The sequence below is a fragment of the Podarcis vaucheri genome, assembly GCF_965113315.1.
Source record: "Podarcis vaucheri genome assembly, chromosome: 10".
NCBI lineage: Eukaryota > Metazoa > Chordata > Lepidosauria > Squamata > Lacertidae > Podarcis > Podarcis vaucheri.
The window spans coordinates 44381196-44399436 of record NC_138748.1 but is presented as its reverse complement, the minus strand read 5'-3'; the positions used below and the strand labels follow the sequence as shown (position 1 = coordinate 44399436).

Below are 18241 nucleotides of genomic sequence, written 5' to 3'. Positions count from 1 at the left end.
TCTGGATTCAGCCTTCCCAATTTCCCCAAACCAATGATCAGTACAATGCCACATCCAACCAGAGATACGCTAAGGGTGTTTGCTTTTCTGCGTTCATGGTCTTAAACTGAATCAGGGCAGTTACATGAAATTCAGTCCCATTAGATTCAGTAGCATGTGCATCCTTTACCACTTTAGGATTAGGACATAAGCCTGCAAGCACATCTGTTTGGAAGGAAGCAGGTAAGTAAATGCATTCAGGAATGAACTATCAAGTTGCATTCCTCTACTTGCTTCTCCTTATATCTTTCTCAGCCTATTTGCTATTCCCACTGAGCAACAGACTGCAGCGTATCTTAAATCTTCCTCAAAACTGTGCATTCTAGTAAAACCCGGTCTCCTTTTATCTGTATAGATGTTGATTGTAATATTCATGGGTTTCGGTAGCTCTTTACAAGGAGGAATAATAGGGGCTTTATTCTCATTTAAATGAAATTTAAATGTATAAGCTACAAAACAAAGGGCATTAAAGCACTTTCATTGAATTTAGGGCTGCTTGCCAGTGCAACAGCAATTTAGAAAACTTTTAGCAGAAATGTAAATCTGGATTTAGGATAGTTCAGTCTGGGAAGGGGGAAAATCAGTGCAGGATTATATAGAATAAAAAGGAGTGTAAATAATAATCCATGCTTTTGTGTGTTTCCAGTGCTTCATAATACACAAGGAGAAATGGCATATAGTGAAATCTGCAAAGTCATTTTGGGTGGGGGGGACTATCAGAAAACTACAATAAAATGACTCTGAGTCTCTGGCTATTGATTATTAGGCATTATCCTGGTATGAGCCTCCAGAAATGAATGTTTTGCCATTTAGTCTGATAAGCATCTGCCAGGGCAACATGCAGCAGCTAGGAAAACAATTACAAGGGCTATCAATCCTCATGGTTTAGGATGTTTACTGATTACCAGCTGGGGTAAAGAAACATATTTTTCCCCTAGTTAAAGTGTAGCATAATTAAGCCCATTATGGAAGTTACATCCAGCTTTGGTCACTGTTGGGAGCAAAATAACGGTTTAGATGAACCAGTGTTCTGTTCCTTCCAGTGTGGCAATTGGAAGAAATTAGTATCCCTAATTTCTTGTGAGAGAGAGGAAGAGAAGACTCATTTGAAAGCAATCTAGTTTTCATTGGCCTCCACTGTAGGATAGACAATTCCTCCAAACCAATCTTTCCTCTCTAATTTCTTCAATCTATTGCTTCAGTGTGGACATACACCTCAAGCAGGCACTTCTTCCTTATTTGCTGCTGAGAAATGATTTACAGAATTTTGGATGAAAAAAAGGGCAATCAAAATGCCTAAGGGTCTGAAGCAACTCCCCTATGGGGGAAGAGTTTTGGGGAGAAAGGCAAGTAATTGTGGTATGGAGATGAAGATGGCATGGTATGGAGAAAGATACAGATAAAATTTCATTATTATTAATATTATTATCATCAAACAGAAACCCAGGGGCATCCTGTGAAGCTGAATGATGGGAGATTCAGGATAGACAAAAAATAAGTGTTTCTTTAAGCAACACATGGTTAAACTATGGAACTTGCCACCACAATTTGTGGTAATGTTGTTGTTGTTTAGTCTTTTAGTCATGTCCGACTCTTCGTGACCCCATGGACACCAGGCACTCCTGTCTTCCACTACCTCCCGCAGTTTGGTCAAATTCATGCTGGTAGCTTTGCTGGTAACACTGTCCAACCATCTTGTCCTCTGTCGTCCCCTTCTCCTTGTGCCCTCCATCTTTCCCAACATCAGGGTCTTTTCCAGGGAGTCTTCTCTTCTCATGAGGTGGCCAAAGTATTGGAGCCTCAGCTTCACGATCTGTCCTTCCAGTGAGCACTCAGGGATGATTTCCTTAAGAATGGAATTTGTGGTAATGGTTGTTGCCAACTTGGACAGCTTTAAAAGAGAATTATTCAAATTCAGGTTAAGGCTAACTATGGCCACTAGTCAGGATGACCTCCAGGATCAGAAGCGGTATGCCTCTGAAGACCGTTTGCTGGGGAGCAACGGCAGGAGAGAGAGCTATTGCGCTCATGCCCTGCTTGTAGACTTCCCAGAGATATCTGGTTGGCTACTGTGGAAAACATGATGCTTGATTAGATGAGCCTTTGCTCTGATCCAGCAGTTCTTAAGAAATAAAAAGATTTCACAAAAATGGAAACGCCAATAGAAGGGGACAGGGCTCAAAACATTGGGATGTATTGATAATGGATGGATTAATTCACCAAATTACAAGTCAACACAGGAGGCAGAAATCCAATTGTTTTACTGCAGTGCAGTAACTCAGAGCAGGGCTTTCAGTGTGGCTGGCCCTTTCCTGTGGAATAGCATTTCTGTTGAGATACAACAGGTGTCCGGTATCTGCACTTTCCAGAAACAACGGATGACATATTTGTTTCCAACAAGCTTTCCCAGTTGAATGAATGTGTCACTGCCATGGGTGTCTACTTTGTGTTGTTTTTAACATTAATTTGCTGTTATTTTCCATGCTGTTTTAAACTGGTCTTTAGCTGTTTTATTATATTTTGTACTTCGCCTTGTATGTATGTGGAAGGCAATTAATAATATTGTTTGGAAGCAGAACCTCTGAACTTGGCCCTCTTCAGGCGCTGTCAAACTCATCGCAATGATCACTCAAGGGAGGAGAGCAGCACTATGCACATTCGCCCTGACCCTCTCCAAGGCTGCTCCCAAGTTGAAGGCATGTCAGCTGCAGGACAACCTGCCAAATTCACATAGGCTGTTCCCATGAGCTGAAACCTACATACATTTGGCAGACTCCTTCGCTGCAGACGTGGCCTCAACCCATGGAAGTGGTTGGCATAGGGTGTTAACACACAACCCTGCTTGTCTGCCAATGCATGAAGAGGGTTTATATGTTTGTACCAAGTGCGTTGAATGATACTGCTTTTGAGGAGAATTGTAACTGTAAGTTATAATATATTTTGTCATTTGTGGGGCGGGGGGAGGGTTGTTTATTGAGTTTTCTTAATGGGTGAGATGGAAAGAAAATAAATTGATGCTACAAAAAGGGAAAAGAAAGAATCCTCCTCATATAAACCTACTGTTCTGGTGTTCTTTCCAGCCTATGCATGCAGAATGTCATAAAAATATGTTTATTATATCTGGTTTTAAAAGGATTTATCAGACGCTTAAAAATTGATGTTTGCGTTTTATCATGTTGAACATTGCATTCAGATTTACATTCATACAGGACTTTGCTTTACTCCATATGATTTCCTCCTTCCTCCATCAGCAACCTGAAGTGGTTTTACTCAGGAACAGATTTACCACCTGATGTATAATTTGTATGAAGCCCCTTTGGTCTGGTGTTGTACCCGCTGCATAGCCTGAAGTGAGGTGTTTAAGGGATTTGTTTTTGTTGCGTGTGGGATTTGTGTGTGTGTGTGTGTTAAATGCTTTTATTCTGCCAGAACTTGGACTTGGTTGCACTCTTCGTGGCTGAATGTTTTTCCTTGACTTTATTTCTTCCTCCCACTTGGTTTGAGTTTGTCAGTATGATGGTGATCCTACTGAATTGTGTGACCCTTGGGATGTACCAGCCTTGTGATGATATGGACTGCCTCTCCAACAGATGTAAAATTTTGCAGGTAAGTAACTCCTTCTCCATAATGGCAGTAGGTGAACTACCATGTTGCCCCCTCTAACCCACCCGCTTGGGGTTTCTCAGACTGCCAAGCCACTCTTGCTTCAGAGTAGATTGGTGAGCCCTTTGTTCTCAAAACTCAGGAGACTGGTTTATCACAGGACCTTCCTGTGGGCTTCTACCATCTCCCTTCCTTTGCCCTGTACACAATTAACACAGGCAACACTGCTGTTTCTTCCCTTCTCCTCTACAACAGGAGGAAAAAGCCACCCTCTTCCTTGTCTGCCTTGGCAATACTTCTGGCTTCTCTGTCTGAACCAGCACATCTGCTTTTGTGCTTTCCAATGCAAGACTAGACCACATTGCTGCTACAAGAAGCGACTGCTGCCATTTACAACAATGAAACATCCCAAATACAGTGTAGAATAATGTTATGTCAGTGTATGTTTATGTCAGGGAACTGCCATCAGCTCAGAGCTGGGAGGTGGAAGGGCAGTTGTGTTATAGGGAACCTCCGAAAATCTTGTGAAGCAGTTCCTCCTCTGGCGAGGAGGGAAGCCCCATCTCCAGTGGAGAGGAAGTGGTGGGAGCAGGGGATGCTAGGGAGAGCTTCAACACCGAACCTGAGGAAACCGGAGGGGAGAGAAGTACCCCTTTGCCAGCGCCCATGCTGCACAGTAAGTTTAGGCGCAGGGAAGGGAGGAGAAGGTTGGGGGTCATGCGACTGTTATCCTGGAGGAGGTATAAGGACCGCCTACTCCCAGATTCTGCTAGCGAGTGAGCCAGACATGAACTTGCGACGCTCTTCACTGTAAATAGTTTTCACTAATAATAAAGACAGGTTGGAGTCTTGCCTGTTTGCTCTCGAGCAACCACACCAGCACCTGACAGTTTGTTCTGAGTATTGAAATTAAGACTTGCTCAAAATGTTGTCAAGTATAAGGTAGAGGGAAAATAGCCGTGGAGACAAGTTGAAACCCACCTCACTTATTCTTATGGGTCTTTCAGGTTTTTGACGATTTCATCTTCATTTTCTTTGCTATGGAAATGGTTTTTAAAATGGTGGCCTTGGGGATCTTTGGCAAGAAATGCTACCTTGGAGACACTTGGAACCGGCTGGATTTCTTCATTGTTATGGCTGGGTAAGTTCCTGCCTTCTTTTTGAAATTCTGGTTACCGTTGGATAAAAGCTGTCAGTATGGGAACTGGGCACTATCTATCAGCATGCTTTGAACACAATGCAGGGCCAAGCCGAGTATGGATATAGATTTGAATCTCATATACTTCAGTCTGTGGTCTCATTGCTCCTCTTGAGTTATATGTAAATAGGCTGCATCCAGGAGAATAGCCTGTCTGGAGCTGGGTGGTAGGTTCACTCAACTCTGTCCTGCCCTGATACCATATGGCCAGCTCTCTGTAAAAGATGGATATGTGTTGTGGGGGGAAATGCAATAAGTCTGTGCTTACAGAAGAGACAGAAACACATGTACTCCCCACAGAGATCCCTGTAATGTATGGCTCCCCTCTGGGCATAATTATGGGCACTTGCTGGAAAATATAAGGCACGGAAGTATGGCAGGTGGGAACAGAGAAGAATCTCCTTGATCAAATCGGTGTCGTGTTTTGTTTTTTTACAGTGTTGGCATTCAGAGCATCTTCATAAAAAAAACAAACCCAAAACATCCTATTGGCCCACCTAAGCACACCTCAGGGACATGTTGACATTTGAGTGTTTTTAACAGCCAAGTTGCTATAGTAAAGTGCTAGTTTCCACTTCACGTGTCTCATTCCACCCTGAGCAAGGGGCCCATAAGGATTTGCTAGTCAAATGGTTGGCGAGAATTCACTGCCTGCGTTGGTGGGCACAGTTTTGCAGAATAGTTTCCTTTATAAAATGGGCTATATGAAGGGGAGAGCATTGTTGCTCCAAGGTCCAGACTTCCCTCTCCATCCTGTAAGCACGCATAGAAACGCTTTCCCCCCTCACCATTGAGAATAATCATCTATCACCTGTATCCGCAACTCACTGGCTGAACTGGCAGAGGGTTCAAGCCTGAGCAGACAGCAGGCCCCTTTCCTGAATGGTTGCAGCATTTATTTGCTTGTATTCAGCCTAGTGAGTCAGCACAGCATTGCCAGCCACCTGGCTTATTTTAAATCAGCCTCGATGCTTTATTGCCGTCTAGCAGCTTCTGTTGTCCTCGCCGTTTAGTCCAGCCGCAATCTTCAGCGCTGGCCAATTTCAAATGTCATACAGTCAAATTAAGTGGCATGTGCAAATGAGAAATTGTTTTCCCCTTTGAGAGACGCACCGGTCCTAAGCCCAAAGCCGGCCATTTCTGCATGTGAGCAGATAATATTCCCCATCATACTGAACCAAGAGTGAGCAAACGTCTGGGTTATAACCTCCTTGCAATTGAAAGTCTGGGACTTTGAAAGATGAATTTAAAAAGGGATCATTAGGTGAGTTCACAGAGGAGGAGTCTGACTACTGGTAATGATGGCAATACATAGCCTCCAGCTGCAGAGGATGTGTGCCACTGAGTCCCAGCTGCCAGAGGATGAAAATAGGAAGGGGCCGTCACCTTTCTGTCCTGCCTGCAGGCTTCCTGGATACCTCTGATTTGCCACTATGGGAAAGTCAACGCTGGACTTAGGTGGCCTTTGGTCTCATCCAGCAGGGCCCTTATGGTCCATGTCTACTCTGGACCTCCACCCCCACATAAGGAAACACAGCTTGTATCTATGGCCATCTTTTGCTCTTGAAGCAAGTAATGCAAAAAAAGGAAAAAGGAAAAAAAGACTCACACACAAAACTCAAAATGTATATTTCAGTTTAAAACTCATGTCCTCTTGAAGGTATTCAGAATTGATTTCTGGATCCTTAATACCTGCCAAATAATCTACAGGTAATCCAGAGGGACCTGGGTGGCAGAGGGACCCGGGTGGCGCTGTGGGTTAAACCACAGAGCCTAGGACTTGCTGACCAGAAGGTCGGCGGTTCAAATCCCCGCGACGGAGTGAGCTCCTGTTTCTTGGTCCCAGCTCCTGCCAACCTAGCACGTCAAAGTGCAAGTAGATAAATAGGTACCACTCCTGCGGGAAGGTAAACGGTGCTTTCGCGTGCTGCTCTGGTTCGCCAGAAGCAGCTTTGTCATGCTGGCCACATGACCCGGAAGCTGTACACCGGCTCCCTCGGCCAATAAAGCGAGATGAGTGCCGCAACCCCAGAGTTGACCTAATGGACTGGACCTAATGGTCAGGGGTCCGTTTACCTTTACCTAATCCATGGGTGGGGGGGACAAGGCAAGCAGTTGGCCCAGTCAGAAGTCAATGAATCCCAAAAGACTAGAAGCAGCTAAATCTAGCTGTACCCCAAAATGCAGTTCAGCCTCTTATGCCAGCTCCAGAAAGACGTTTGATATAAATACCATCTGTTGTTAGGAATTCGTTTTCCCCAACAGCGCCTGCCTGCTCAACATATTCAGTCAGGCACTATCTCACAGCCTTGTTCCAACAAGCAGTTCAACATCCAAAGGCCCTCAACTTCATCCGAATGAAATCTATGCAGATGAGCCTGCAACTGTACAATGGGCTCGGTGTGCCCATGTGCCCTGGTCAGCTTGCATATTGCTATGCCATCCCAGTGATAGGAGAACATATGCTGGGAAAGGTTATGCTGCACAATCAAGGGCCGGCACACAACTTCCTGAGCAGACACGGCAGCCAACACTGATGCTAGACATTGCATTGACGTGACCATATGGACTAAAACAAAAGCTTCAGAATGCATTTCACTCATTTCATGGTGATATTTAAAAATGTGTGACCAAAATGATTATGTAGGGAGGAAGAATTGTAGAATTGGAAGAGACCCAGTCCAACCCCCTGCGCAACACAGGAATCTCAATACACGGTCCCCCATCCAATTTGAAAGCATACTGGACCTTGCTTAACTTTGCAAATGTGATAGCAGTTGTATTGCTACACCACTATGAAAGCTCCTATGTTCAAGTACTAGAAGCAAGCCACACAGGTGTGTTGGGAGAAACCCCATTTTCCTCCACTACAGATCTTTCCTTCCTTCCTTCCTTCCTTCCTTCCTTCCTTCCTTCCTTCCTTCCTTCCTTCCTTCCTTTCAGCATCCATTCCATTATTTCTCAGTCCGTGTTAACACAGCATTTAGTATTCCTGTGCATACATGAAAATATCCAGTGAACATTAGGAAAATAATGTTCCACCATTCATTTCCATTTCCATTTGGTCTTCTCCATTTCACAGCAATTTGCTTGTTTTGCTAGAGTCTTTCCCCCATTTCAATGGCTACTGATGTGAAACTTTACATTTGTTAATGTACATTGTGGCATGCAACAGACGTGCATAGCTCAGCCACCAACAATTCATTTACCTTCCCTGTGTGTTTTCTTTCAAAATTAATGACTTTCAAGAGGGGTCGCACTGTTAGTCTCCCGGAGCAAAAACGACTAAGAGTCCTGTGACACCATAAGGACAAAGTTAATAAAGTGGTTAATGGCTCAGCACAAAGTCATCTATAGCTGCAATTCTCACCATGTCTACTTAGAAGTAAGTGTCATTGAATTCAGTGGGGCTTATTGCCAGGTAAATGGGGTTAGGATTGCAGCCTATCTCACTAACTTAATTTCACATTTCAGTATAAACTCGCATCCAGTCTTGTTTCCCTCACTCTGGCACCAGGCAGGGCCAGTTTAGCACCCTGCTGATATTTGCACATTGTGTCCTGTATTGTATGAATTACTCCTGCCACTTAATTGCATATAAATCATTTTTTTTAAAAAAAATTGCAGCACTTTATTTCATAAACACATATTCTATTCAGAAAATAGCCATGTGTGCGTATGTTCGTGTGTCTGCTGAAATATAATGGCCCAAGCTAATTTCCATCTGAAAAGAGCAATAATGAATGATGCATTCCATTGGTTTTTAATATTCACAGTAAGAAGCATTCCTAACCCATTTTACCTCAGAGTAAGGCTCATTGAATTCGGTGGCACTTTCTTGTGAGTAAACATGGCTAGGATTGCAGCTTTTGTGCACTTAGTCTGTGTCTAGCAGCAAACAACTTGCTCAAAATCAACAAACAACACTTCAGAAAACAGAAAAGCAATGAGGCATCTCTTGGGACAGCACCAATTATATATGAATAACATATTTAAATAACATATATGGCAAAGTAATATATGTATGGGTGCCTTTTTGTTTTTTGTTTAAAAAAACCACTTTTGCTGTAGAGAACTGAGGGAAAAATTGTTCACAGCAAGAGCCTGTGCCATGATGGGGGGGTCTAATGAGCAGATGGAAGGAAGTCCACATGACGTGTGCACCTACCAAAATGACTCCAAAAGCCATTGCTTCTGAATGGTACCTTGGAACTGTCTTCTGTTGCTTGTGATTCTGCCAATGAACTGATAACCGTTTATAATAAACAAAAGTTAACTCAGAACAATCTGAATCTTATCACATTGGAGGGAAATGTTAATTGGACCTAGGATTGCGTAAACCGCCGTTAATATTGATGCTGATGTTCCCCTTAATTACAGTGAAGGCAGGATTAACTCCAGAGGTAGGGAAGGGTGGGAGGTGGGAGCCAAGGTGGTTCCAGATTTCCTAATTGCAGAGTGAAGCAGTAGCGTGAATGCACAAGCCCACATTGACTTGGGATACACTAATGAGCAGACCCAACAGAGCATATGCATAAATTTCCATTGGGGTGTGTGTGTGTGTGTGTGTGTGTGTGTGTGTGTGTGCAGGTGTAGGGCTGCAATCCTATGTCTTTAACCTACAACAGATACAAACACTGGAAGCTAACTCAGACTTGATCCCCATATTTGAACCTGCTCCAAGTGAGCCTGCCATGCTAGTTGTGACTTAGTTTCAAATCCCAAAGTGGAAGGCAACCTTTAATGCAGCTATCTTTATAGAGATATACCAGAGATTAATGGTAAAAAATGTGGCTCGTATTTCACAAAACAGATGTTAAAACCTGCTGCACAACCTTAATGTCATGAAGCCAGAATTAGATCTCATGTAGTCAAATTCAAGCTAACTTTACCCCACATCTAGAATGACTATCTCAGGGAACTTGTCCTAAAGATCCCTCACTTGGGGCTCTAATCTTTCTCCATCTCTTTAACTGCATTCTGGCTCATTCCTGCTTCCTAGCAAACAGCTCATACCAATTTCCCTTTCCACCACATTCCTCATAAGGTCGGCCTCCTTCCCATGTAGCTATGATAGCCTGTGTGCTAGTGCTTGACTTACAAGAGGCCAGAGGAGATCTGGGCCCGTTCCTTTTGTGACGTGCCCCATTAGATACTGTTTTCAGAAGTCTACCAAAGAACGATAGTCATTTCCCCTACAGTTCAAGTCAGGATAGCTCAGCTGGTAGAGCATGAGACTCTTAATGTCATTGGAGCCCTACATTGGGCAAAAGATTCCTGCATTGCAGGGTGGTTGGAGCAGATGACCCTTGTGATCCTTTCCAACTCTACAATTCTATGATTCTGTGACTGGTGGGAGCTATTTCCTCGTGGAGCACTCCCACATGGCTATAGGGTGCTAAGTTGCTGATGGGGTCCATGAATGTTGCTCTTTCCTACATGATTGAAAGGGTGGGTGCTGATCATGAGGGACAGAGCCACACAATTGGCCCTGCTGATGTGTTTGCATCAGTCATATGCAAACAGCAGCAGTAAATGACATCCACAGCCACGGATCAGATATATAAGAAGATATTGGCAAGATCTTGTTCCATCAGCTCCTGAAGTCAGCCCAATAATATTTTGTGCCATACGTTTTCCATTAACATTTAAAAATGTAAGCCACCTCTGGTGCCTCGTCAGAAAGGTGGTATGTAAACGTAAGGAGCAAATGATAAACAAATATTGGAGTGGAAGGAAATGCTGGCAACCTGACTTTTAGGATCCATGCTGCAAAGCACTCATCGGAAGTAATCAGCCTAAAGCACCCCCACATGCAGGGTATCTCAGTAGAGCACGAGACTCTTAATCTCAGAGTTGTGGGTTCAAGCCCCACGTTGGGCAAAAAGATTCCTGCTTTGCAGGGGGTTGGACTAAATGGCCCTCGTGGTCCCTTTAGAAATCTATGACTCTCTTTATAGCATTCTCAGAAAAGACAGACAGAAAGGGGAATGTTTGGTGTGAAATTACCTTGGCGTTTCGAAAGTCAAACTCCAAAGTTTCAATCATTGCCTTTGAATTCCCAAGTTTACTTTGGGTGGGTGGGACTGAAAAGAGAGGCAGCATGTTCTCTTTTGAGAAGAGGCTACAGAACAGTAGATAGCTGCAATATCTCTGTCTGTGGGGATCACACCCTGTATGAAAATGAGGCATAACAACAAAACCAGTCATTTGTGGATAGTGCTCCACTGTAACATGCTCTAAGCTCTTAAGTTACGTCAAGCTATAAATCTAAACTAAAATATATAAAACAACCCTCCTGGCTACATCCATAGGAGCAGATATGCTTATTTTGTTTACTCAGCTATCTTCCTCGTCTTCTCTCTCCTGCAAATTTTAAGAGTTACAGTTTTACCTAAATAAATCCCACTGTCTGTTCCTTGCCCTTCTCGCCCCCACTCCCCATGCAGTTTAGCAGCTTCAGGAGGAAGACTCCGCTGTCACTAAAAATGTACAGTTGCCATGGCAAAGAGAATTGACATCACTAGAACTTTATTATCTCTCTCCCCCCACCCTTCCTGGCTTATGGAGTGAATTTTAAAATAAAAGGCCCTAAATCAATATTTTCCTTCTTTGCCGTTTCCCTTAAGAAATCAGACAGCTCCTAAAATGAAAGCATTTGTGCGTGTGTGCAGACGTAGGGTTAAATAAAACATGCAACTGCAGAAAGAAATGATAAGTCTGGCATTTGGAGCCTCTCTCCAGTTGTTTGGTAGGATTAAGCTGCAGGATCCCAGGTGTGAACGTGGCCAGTCTTTGGCAGCTGTTGCCCAAACATGAAGCTGTTCCCTCTTCCACCTGTTTGTGACCTGATCTCCTGCAATGACTGGTTTTCTTTTCAAGGACTCACTTGTGGTTGATGGTATATGCCCAGCAACACCTTATCTTAAAGGAACTTATACACACAAATTATTGAGAACCAAAGTCCTTAAAGACACCTAAAGCTGAGCGTACAAAATCAGATGGCAATTTTGAAAAGGTAGCCCTATATTTCAGCAGATCTTCAACAGTGCTGTAGTGGTAGGGGTGGACAGATCCGTCAGCTTAAGTTTCTCTCTGTTTCTCATTTTTCCAGTAGTTAGTATTCCACATCTCCACATCAGTTGCTTAAAAATAAATAAGCCCTCTTGAAAATCCACCAGCATTTTAGTGCAAAATTCTCCCATTATACACATTTTTGCAAAGCAATTATCCATAATATAATGCATTGTTTAATGTTATGTATGCATGTATAAGCACACTTTACCCAGGTGCGTGCGTTTTACTTGGCTGGAGAAAACACTGCAAAACTCAGATAAGTTTGAATTTTGAAGGATGGCTGTGTTTTGGCTCACATATTGCATATTAGTTGGGTTCACCTTTAAAGGTGAACTGAATGTTCATAATTTCATTTGTTTATTTCATAAAATGCATACACCCTTCAAAGCAGTTTAGGAAAAGAATCAAACAATAAAATGATCAGCAAAACCAATCCATTCAAATCAATTTGCCTAAATTGAATCCCCCTCCCCATCCCTATGTAGTGATAAATTTTGAAGTGCAGGAGCTCATCGTAGCGGCTTCCTTAGCTACCCTGGCCCCAAGGGAGTGCAAAACGTCAAGCAGCAGTTATCACCCCTACCCATCTAAAAGAACAGCAGTACACCGGCATGATATCCTCTTGGATTATTGGGATTTCAGTCCTAGGTATAGTTTCCAGTGGATTCAGTGGTGCTTGCTTTTGACGGCATAGGTTCAACAGGTAGAATACACTGAGCTTTAACAAAAGACCTTCAGCCAGTCAATTTTTTAAATTACATTTAGCTATAAATTAGAACTGCTAACAATCTTGCAAAGAAGTGCTAGCACAAAGGAGGAACCCCGTCAAAGAAAAGGAAAAAAGTACCCAGCCTCTGCTTGGTTGTTTTCTTCCTTGTCTGACTTCCTCTATGTTAACATGCCGCAAACAAACATGAAAGCTTCATTATCACATCATTGACTTGCCAGAGCAAGGAAGGACTGTCAGTTATCAAAGCACCTTGGCAGATGATGTCATCACCCTTGCTCAGAAAGAAGTCCTGGAGCGGCACTCTTCATGCATCCCCTCCTCACTACATCACTGATCACCAGTTCAGGAGAGAGACTGATTCCCAACCTAGGACGAGCATCTCCAGATGTACAGGTTACATTTTACCCTCCATTTGGCTCATTTGGCTTCATTTGGGTTTTGCTGCTTGCAAACATAAGAATTTGTTCTCCCTTTGGGATGCCTGTCTTGGCATTTGGTATGAGATATTAATGTATCTCTGCTAATGTGGAATGCATGATTCATGCTACCCACACTGAGTCACCAGCTAGCTGAACTGTCAGGGTGCCTAATCTTATTTCAGGTGAAACTTACCCATGTGTCGGGTTAAGATGCTTACTTTGCCTGTCTCGATGGGGGTGCCACCACTGACTATATATGGTAGCGTATAATCTCTGCCGAAAAGACATTTTCCAGACCAGAAAGAATAATTATATGTTACCTGTTCTGATGTCTGTGCCATATGTGCCAGTTTTTTGAAAATCCAGGAAACCCTTCTTTCTGACCTAGAAGACCTCTCCTGTACTCATTGTCCCCACTACTTCACACACATTAACGGTTAAGATCAGCGGGCAAGTGCTTTAATGTCTGCATGCATTCTAATCATAGTCCTCTGTGCATGCTAAAGTCAAGAGCACTCAGGTTGCATTATTTTTGCCTGGTTTTACAGCTAAACTGTAGACTGAAACATCATTATATTCCATCAGTTCAATCTATGCTTCCTTTGTCTTGCTTGCTGGCAGAATAGGGCAGCCCAGCTTTTCATAACAAGTGGGCTGCAAATGTATTTCAGCATGGAACCTGTGGGCTGCACACTACCTTATTGGGCAGCAAGGCCAAAATTTGACGCCCTCCCCCCCCCGCCAACTCAGCCCTTATGCTACCTTACCAAAGCTGGCTATGCGAGGCGCCAGGTTTTGAGAAGGAAGAATGAGGCTCTGACCAGGTCCTAGAGCCTTCCCAAAGCTGGAAAAGTGCTAACAAGGCTTTGGGAATGAGGAGGGAGGACTCTAGGACCCAGCCAGAGCCCTCATGCCTCCTCCCCAAAGCCCAGCGTCTCCCTTACCCAGCTTTGGGAAGGCAGTTCGAGGCCTGCTTTGTTGTTTAGTCGTTTAGTCGTGTCCGACTCAAGAACACTGTCCTGCAGGGGCCGTCAAATGTTGCTGAGGGCTGCCAAAAAATACGAGGCTCTTGGGTTGCATGTTGGACCACTCTGTGGCAGAACATAAGAAGAGCCAGCTGGATCAGGTGAATGGCCCATCTAATCCAGCTTCCTGCTCTCATAGTGGTCAACCAGGTGCCTGTGGGAAGCCTGCAAGCAGGACATGAGCGCAGCAGCACTTTGCTCACCTGTGATTCCCAGCAACTCACTGTGGAGGTAAAACATAGCCATTGTGACTAGTAGCCATTGATAGCGTAAACCACAAGCTGGCTTTTCAGGACTGTAATGTAAACACTGCTGCTGCTGCTGCTGCTGTTGTTTAGTCGTTTAGTTGCATCCAACTCTTTGTGACCCCCTGGACCAGAGCACACCAGGCACTCCTGTCTTCCACTGCCTCCCGCAGTTTGGTCAGACTCATGCTGGTAGCTTCAAGAACACTGTCCAACCATCTCATCCTCTGTCGTCCCCTTTTCCTTGTGCCCTCCATCTTTCCCAACATCAGGGTCTTTTCCAGGGAGTCTTCTCTTCTCATGAGGTGGCCAAAGTATTGGAGCCTCAGCTTCAGGATCTGTCCTTCCAGTGAGCACTCAGGACTGATTTCCTGAAGAATGGATAGGTTTGATCTTCTTGCAGTCCATGGGACCCTCAAGAGCCTCCTCCAGCACCATAATTCAAAAGCATCAATTCTTCGGCGATCCGCCTTCTTTATGGTCCAGCTCTCACTTCCATACATCACTAAAAGGTCATAGTGGAGAGTTTTGACCAAACGTGATCCACCTGGAGCAGGAACCGGCAAGCCACTCCAGTATCCCTACCAAGAAAATTCCATGCACAAAGACAAACACTGCTGTTAGAGAATTAATATTTCATATTCGCAGCCTTCTGAATACCAACTCCTTCCAATGTTAGGCTTCATAGGGACTGCTGAACTACAGCTGATAAGTTTGATAACCCATTTCCTGTTTGCTAAAACTGGGGTTAGGAAGCACTCATGTTTCTCACATAACTTGTGGTGTTGTGCCCTGGTTCCTTGAGTCATCTGAGTACGTGTTACTGAACCCCTTACTGTCAGTGAACAGGCACCTCTGACATTGGTCTGCCCTAGCCCTTCTTGCTGTCTACTTGCGATACACTATAATTTTGGTGATCATAGGCTGTAATTTATTTAAGTTTGTACTTAATTGCATCCAACCGCATACGTGTGTTAACCATAGTCTTTATCAACCCTGCCCTTTTGTCTTGTTGCTTTCCCCTTTGTCTACTATTTCAATTGCAAGCTTTTATCAGTGATCTGTGTTATTTAAAACTTTAAAATGTGTTAATTAAAGGTACAATAGGAAGATGAAGATGAGAGCAAGCACAATAAAACAATACTAATATAGGGAATGATCTAGCCAAAATTAAGCCCTGCAAGTCCTCGTTCTTAAAAGTACTTAAATCTAGCCTGATTTAATTTCAACCGAACAATAATTCACATCTATGGTTTGATTTCTTTTACAACTAAATTTGTATATTAAGAAATTATTAGATCAAGGGCAGCAATTAAGTGTTTTCAGGGGGGAAATCTGATTAACTAAAAAAAAATGTCTAATCTACAACATGCTTTTGAGCCTTCATTCTATAATGAATCAGGACATGATTCATTACATGACAAACAGTGGGCAAGATCTTGGTAAACCTGTCGGTTCCATTTGGGGCCAGATTGGATAAAAAAATTTCCCCACTGATCCAGCATATTGCATGGATGGGAGCATGAGCATGCCTGCCCTCTCCACCTCAGCACTCCCTGTAAGGGATAGCATGTTCAAATGCATCCTGTATTTGAGATCCAATGCACTCAGGCCAAAATTATGTGGTGGCTTTCTAATCCTGCCCCCCCCCCCGGAGATCAGTCATGAAGTTTTGACCTATGCATATTATATTTCATCTTATTTATTAGTTGCTGTACAAAAAAGGTTATCAGCATGTATATCGTATTTTGATATGCTGTCCCCATGTGGATCACCAGGGTCGATGGCGTTACGATTGGAGTGCCAGTGTACTCGTGCTTGGATGCCATTCATTCATTCAGTTTATCAGCCCTAAATAACAAGACCTCTGAGTGATGAACAAAGTAATCCACGCAGTGGGCTAGACTGGGATGTGAGCATTTTCCTGTCTGGCCTTTTGGCATTTTTGACAGCACCATATCTAAAGTACAAAAATAGTGCACAAATACAGAATAGTCTCCCTAGCCAAAAGTAGCTTTTAATCCCCCCCCACACACAGAAAACTGACAGGACCCCTGCCCATGCTCTGCCCTGGGAGATTTCCTGGAGATCAGTTCCCAGCCTTTCACTCAGGGTTCTTCCACCAGCTAGACTGGTGACTGGGAGCGGCCGCCGAGACCACATAACACCAGTCTTGAAAGACCTACATTGGCTCCCAGTACATTTCTGAGCACAATTCAAAGTGTTGGTGCTGACCTTTAAAGCCCTAAACAGCCTCGGTCCAGTATACCTGAAGGAGAGTCTCTCCCCCCCCCCCCATTGTTCTGCCTGGACACTGAGGTCTAGCGCCGAGGGCCTTCTGGAGGTTCCCTCACTGCGATAAGCCAAGTTAAATGGAACCAGGCAGAGGTCCTTCCCAGTAGTGGCACCCGCCCTGTGGAACACCCTCCCATCAGATGTCAAAGAGAAAAACGACTACCAGACTTTTAGAAGACATCTGAAGGCAGCCCTGTTTAGGGAAGCTTTTAATGTTTAACAGACTATTGTGTTTAAATATTTTGTTGGAAGCTGCCCAGAGTGGCTGGGGAAACCCAGCCAGATGGGCAGGGTATAAATAATAAATTGTTGTTGTTGTTGTTGTTGTTGTTGTTATCTATCCGCCATTCTGTAGTTTAAGGAAAAATTGTTCCAGATTAACATCACATTGGTATATTGCACTAATTTTGTTTATTTTAATTCATAAGATACATAAGAATAGCTTCCCAATATGTTGGGCTTGTTAGCTGTGGAATTCTAGAATAGAATCAGTATACCAAGAATATCTCAGACAATTGTGTCTTGACCTCTTAATATTTTTTGTTAACATACAAACATGACATACGAATAACTCTGCATGGATTAATTTAATATATGGTTATCGCTGCAAGAGCATGTTCTGCAAAGCACAGAAGAGAATTGCCTATTCTGTCATTGGGAAAGGAAATTATACGGCCAATGCTGTGATGTCAAAACACTGGAGTGAAAGAAGGAAGGCCAAATTTCCTAAGAATTTGACTTGTTTGTTAAATTAATTACTGACAAAACAAAACTCACCCTTCTGTTAATGTGAAACGTACATTTAATGTAATTTGTCTCATTATCCTTAATTAATGAAATGTAAAAGACATACACCCACAATCTAAAAGAAGTCTGTTTGGAAAATGCCCACGGTATCATTTCTTTGACAGAGGTTTGCAAGAATAGAGCAGTAGGGGATAGTCAAAGCTTGACAGTTATAAAGAATCATTGATGTCATGTTTTTCAGCACGGAACACTTAAGTATATTTTCACAACAATAAATTAGAAGTCACACATTGGCATGGAATGCTCAGATGCTTAAGAGGGTCACAAACCAGGCACCAAATGCGCCCAACGCTTTCAGCCTCACACTTGCAGGCTGCCATGCTATACCCTCTGACCTGAGATTAAGTGTTGGATTGCACTCTGCCAGTCACTTAACACCACTTGGAATATTTGAACACGAGTTGCTGGAAGCTGTGGGAGGGGAGAGTGCTCTTGTGCTGAAATCCTGCTTGGGAGTTTCCTATAGGTTGACTCTCATCTGAATTCTGTGCATGTTCCGTTGGAAGTAAGTTAGGAACAGAGGAAGCTGCCTTATATGAGTCAAGCCACTGGTCCAGCTCCCTGGGTATTTATTGTCTACAGCTCTGGTCTTCAGTTGGGGGGTCAGGACCCTCTAGTGCAGCGGTTCTCAACCTGTGGGTCCCCAGATGTTGTTGGACGACAACTCCCATCATCCCTGAGCTCTGGCCTTGCTAGCTAGGGGGGATGGGAGTTGTAGTTCAACAACATCTGGGGACCCACAGGTTGAGAAAGGCTGCTCCTAGTGGGCTGCTGCCTGATTCAAGGTGGCTTGCGACAGGAGA

The 18241-nt window shown here is 43.6% G+C and overlaps 1 protein-coding gene across 4 annotated transcripts in view; it reads left to right on the top strand.

Annotated features, from left to right (window-relative positions):
* Positions 1 to 18241, top strand: part of CACNA1I (calcium voltage-gated channel subunit alpha1 I) — a 296624-nt gene that overhangs the window by 147897 nt on the left and 130486 nt on the right. For all 4 annotated transcript variants that reach the window (XM_082241264.1, XM_082241263.1, XM_082241265.1 and 1 more), the window contains exons 3-4: positions 3534 to 3645; positions 4650 to 4783. In XM_082241264.1, the coding sequence (XP_082097390.1) occupies positions 3534 to 3645; positions 4650 to 4783 (246 nt within the window). The remainder of the gene's footprint in view (positions 1 to 3533; positions 3646 to 4649; positions 4784 to 18241) is intronic.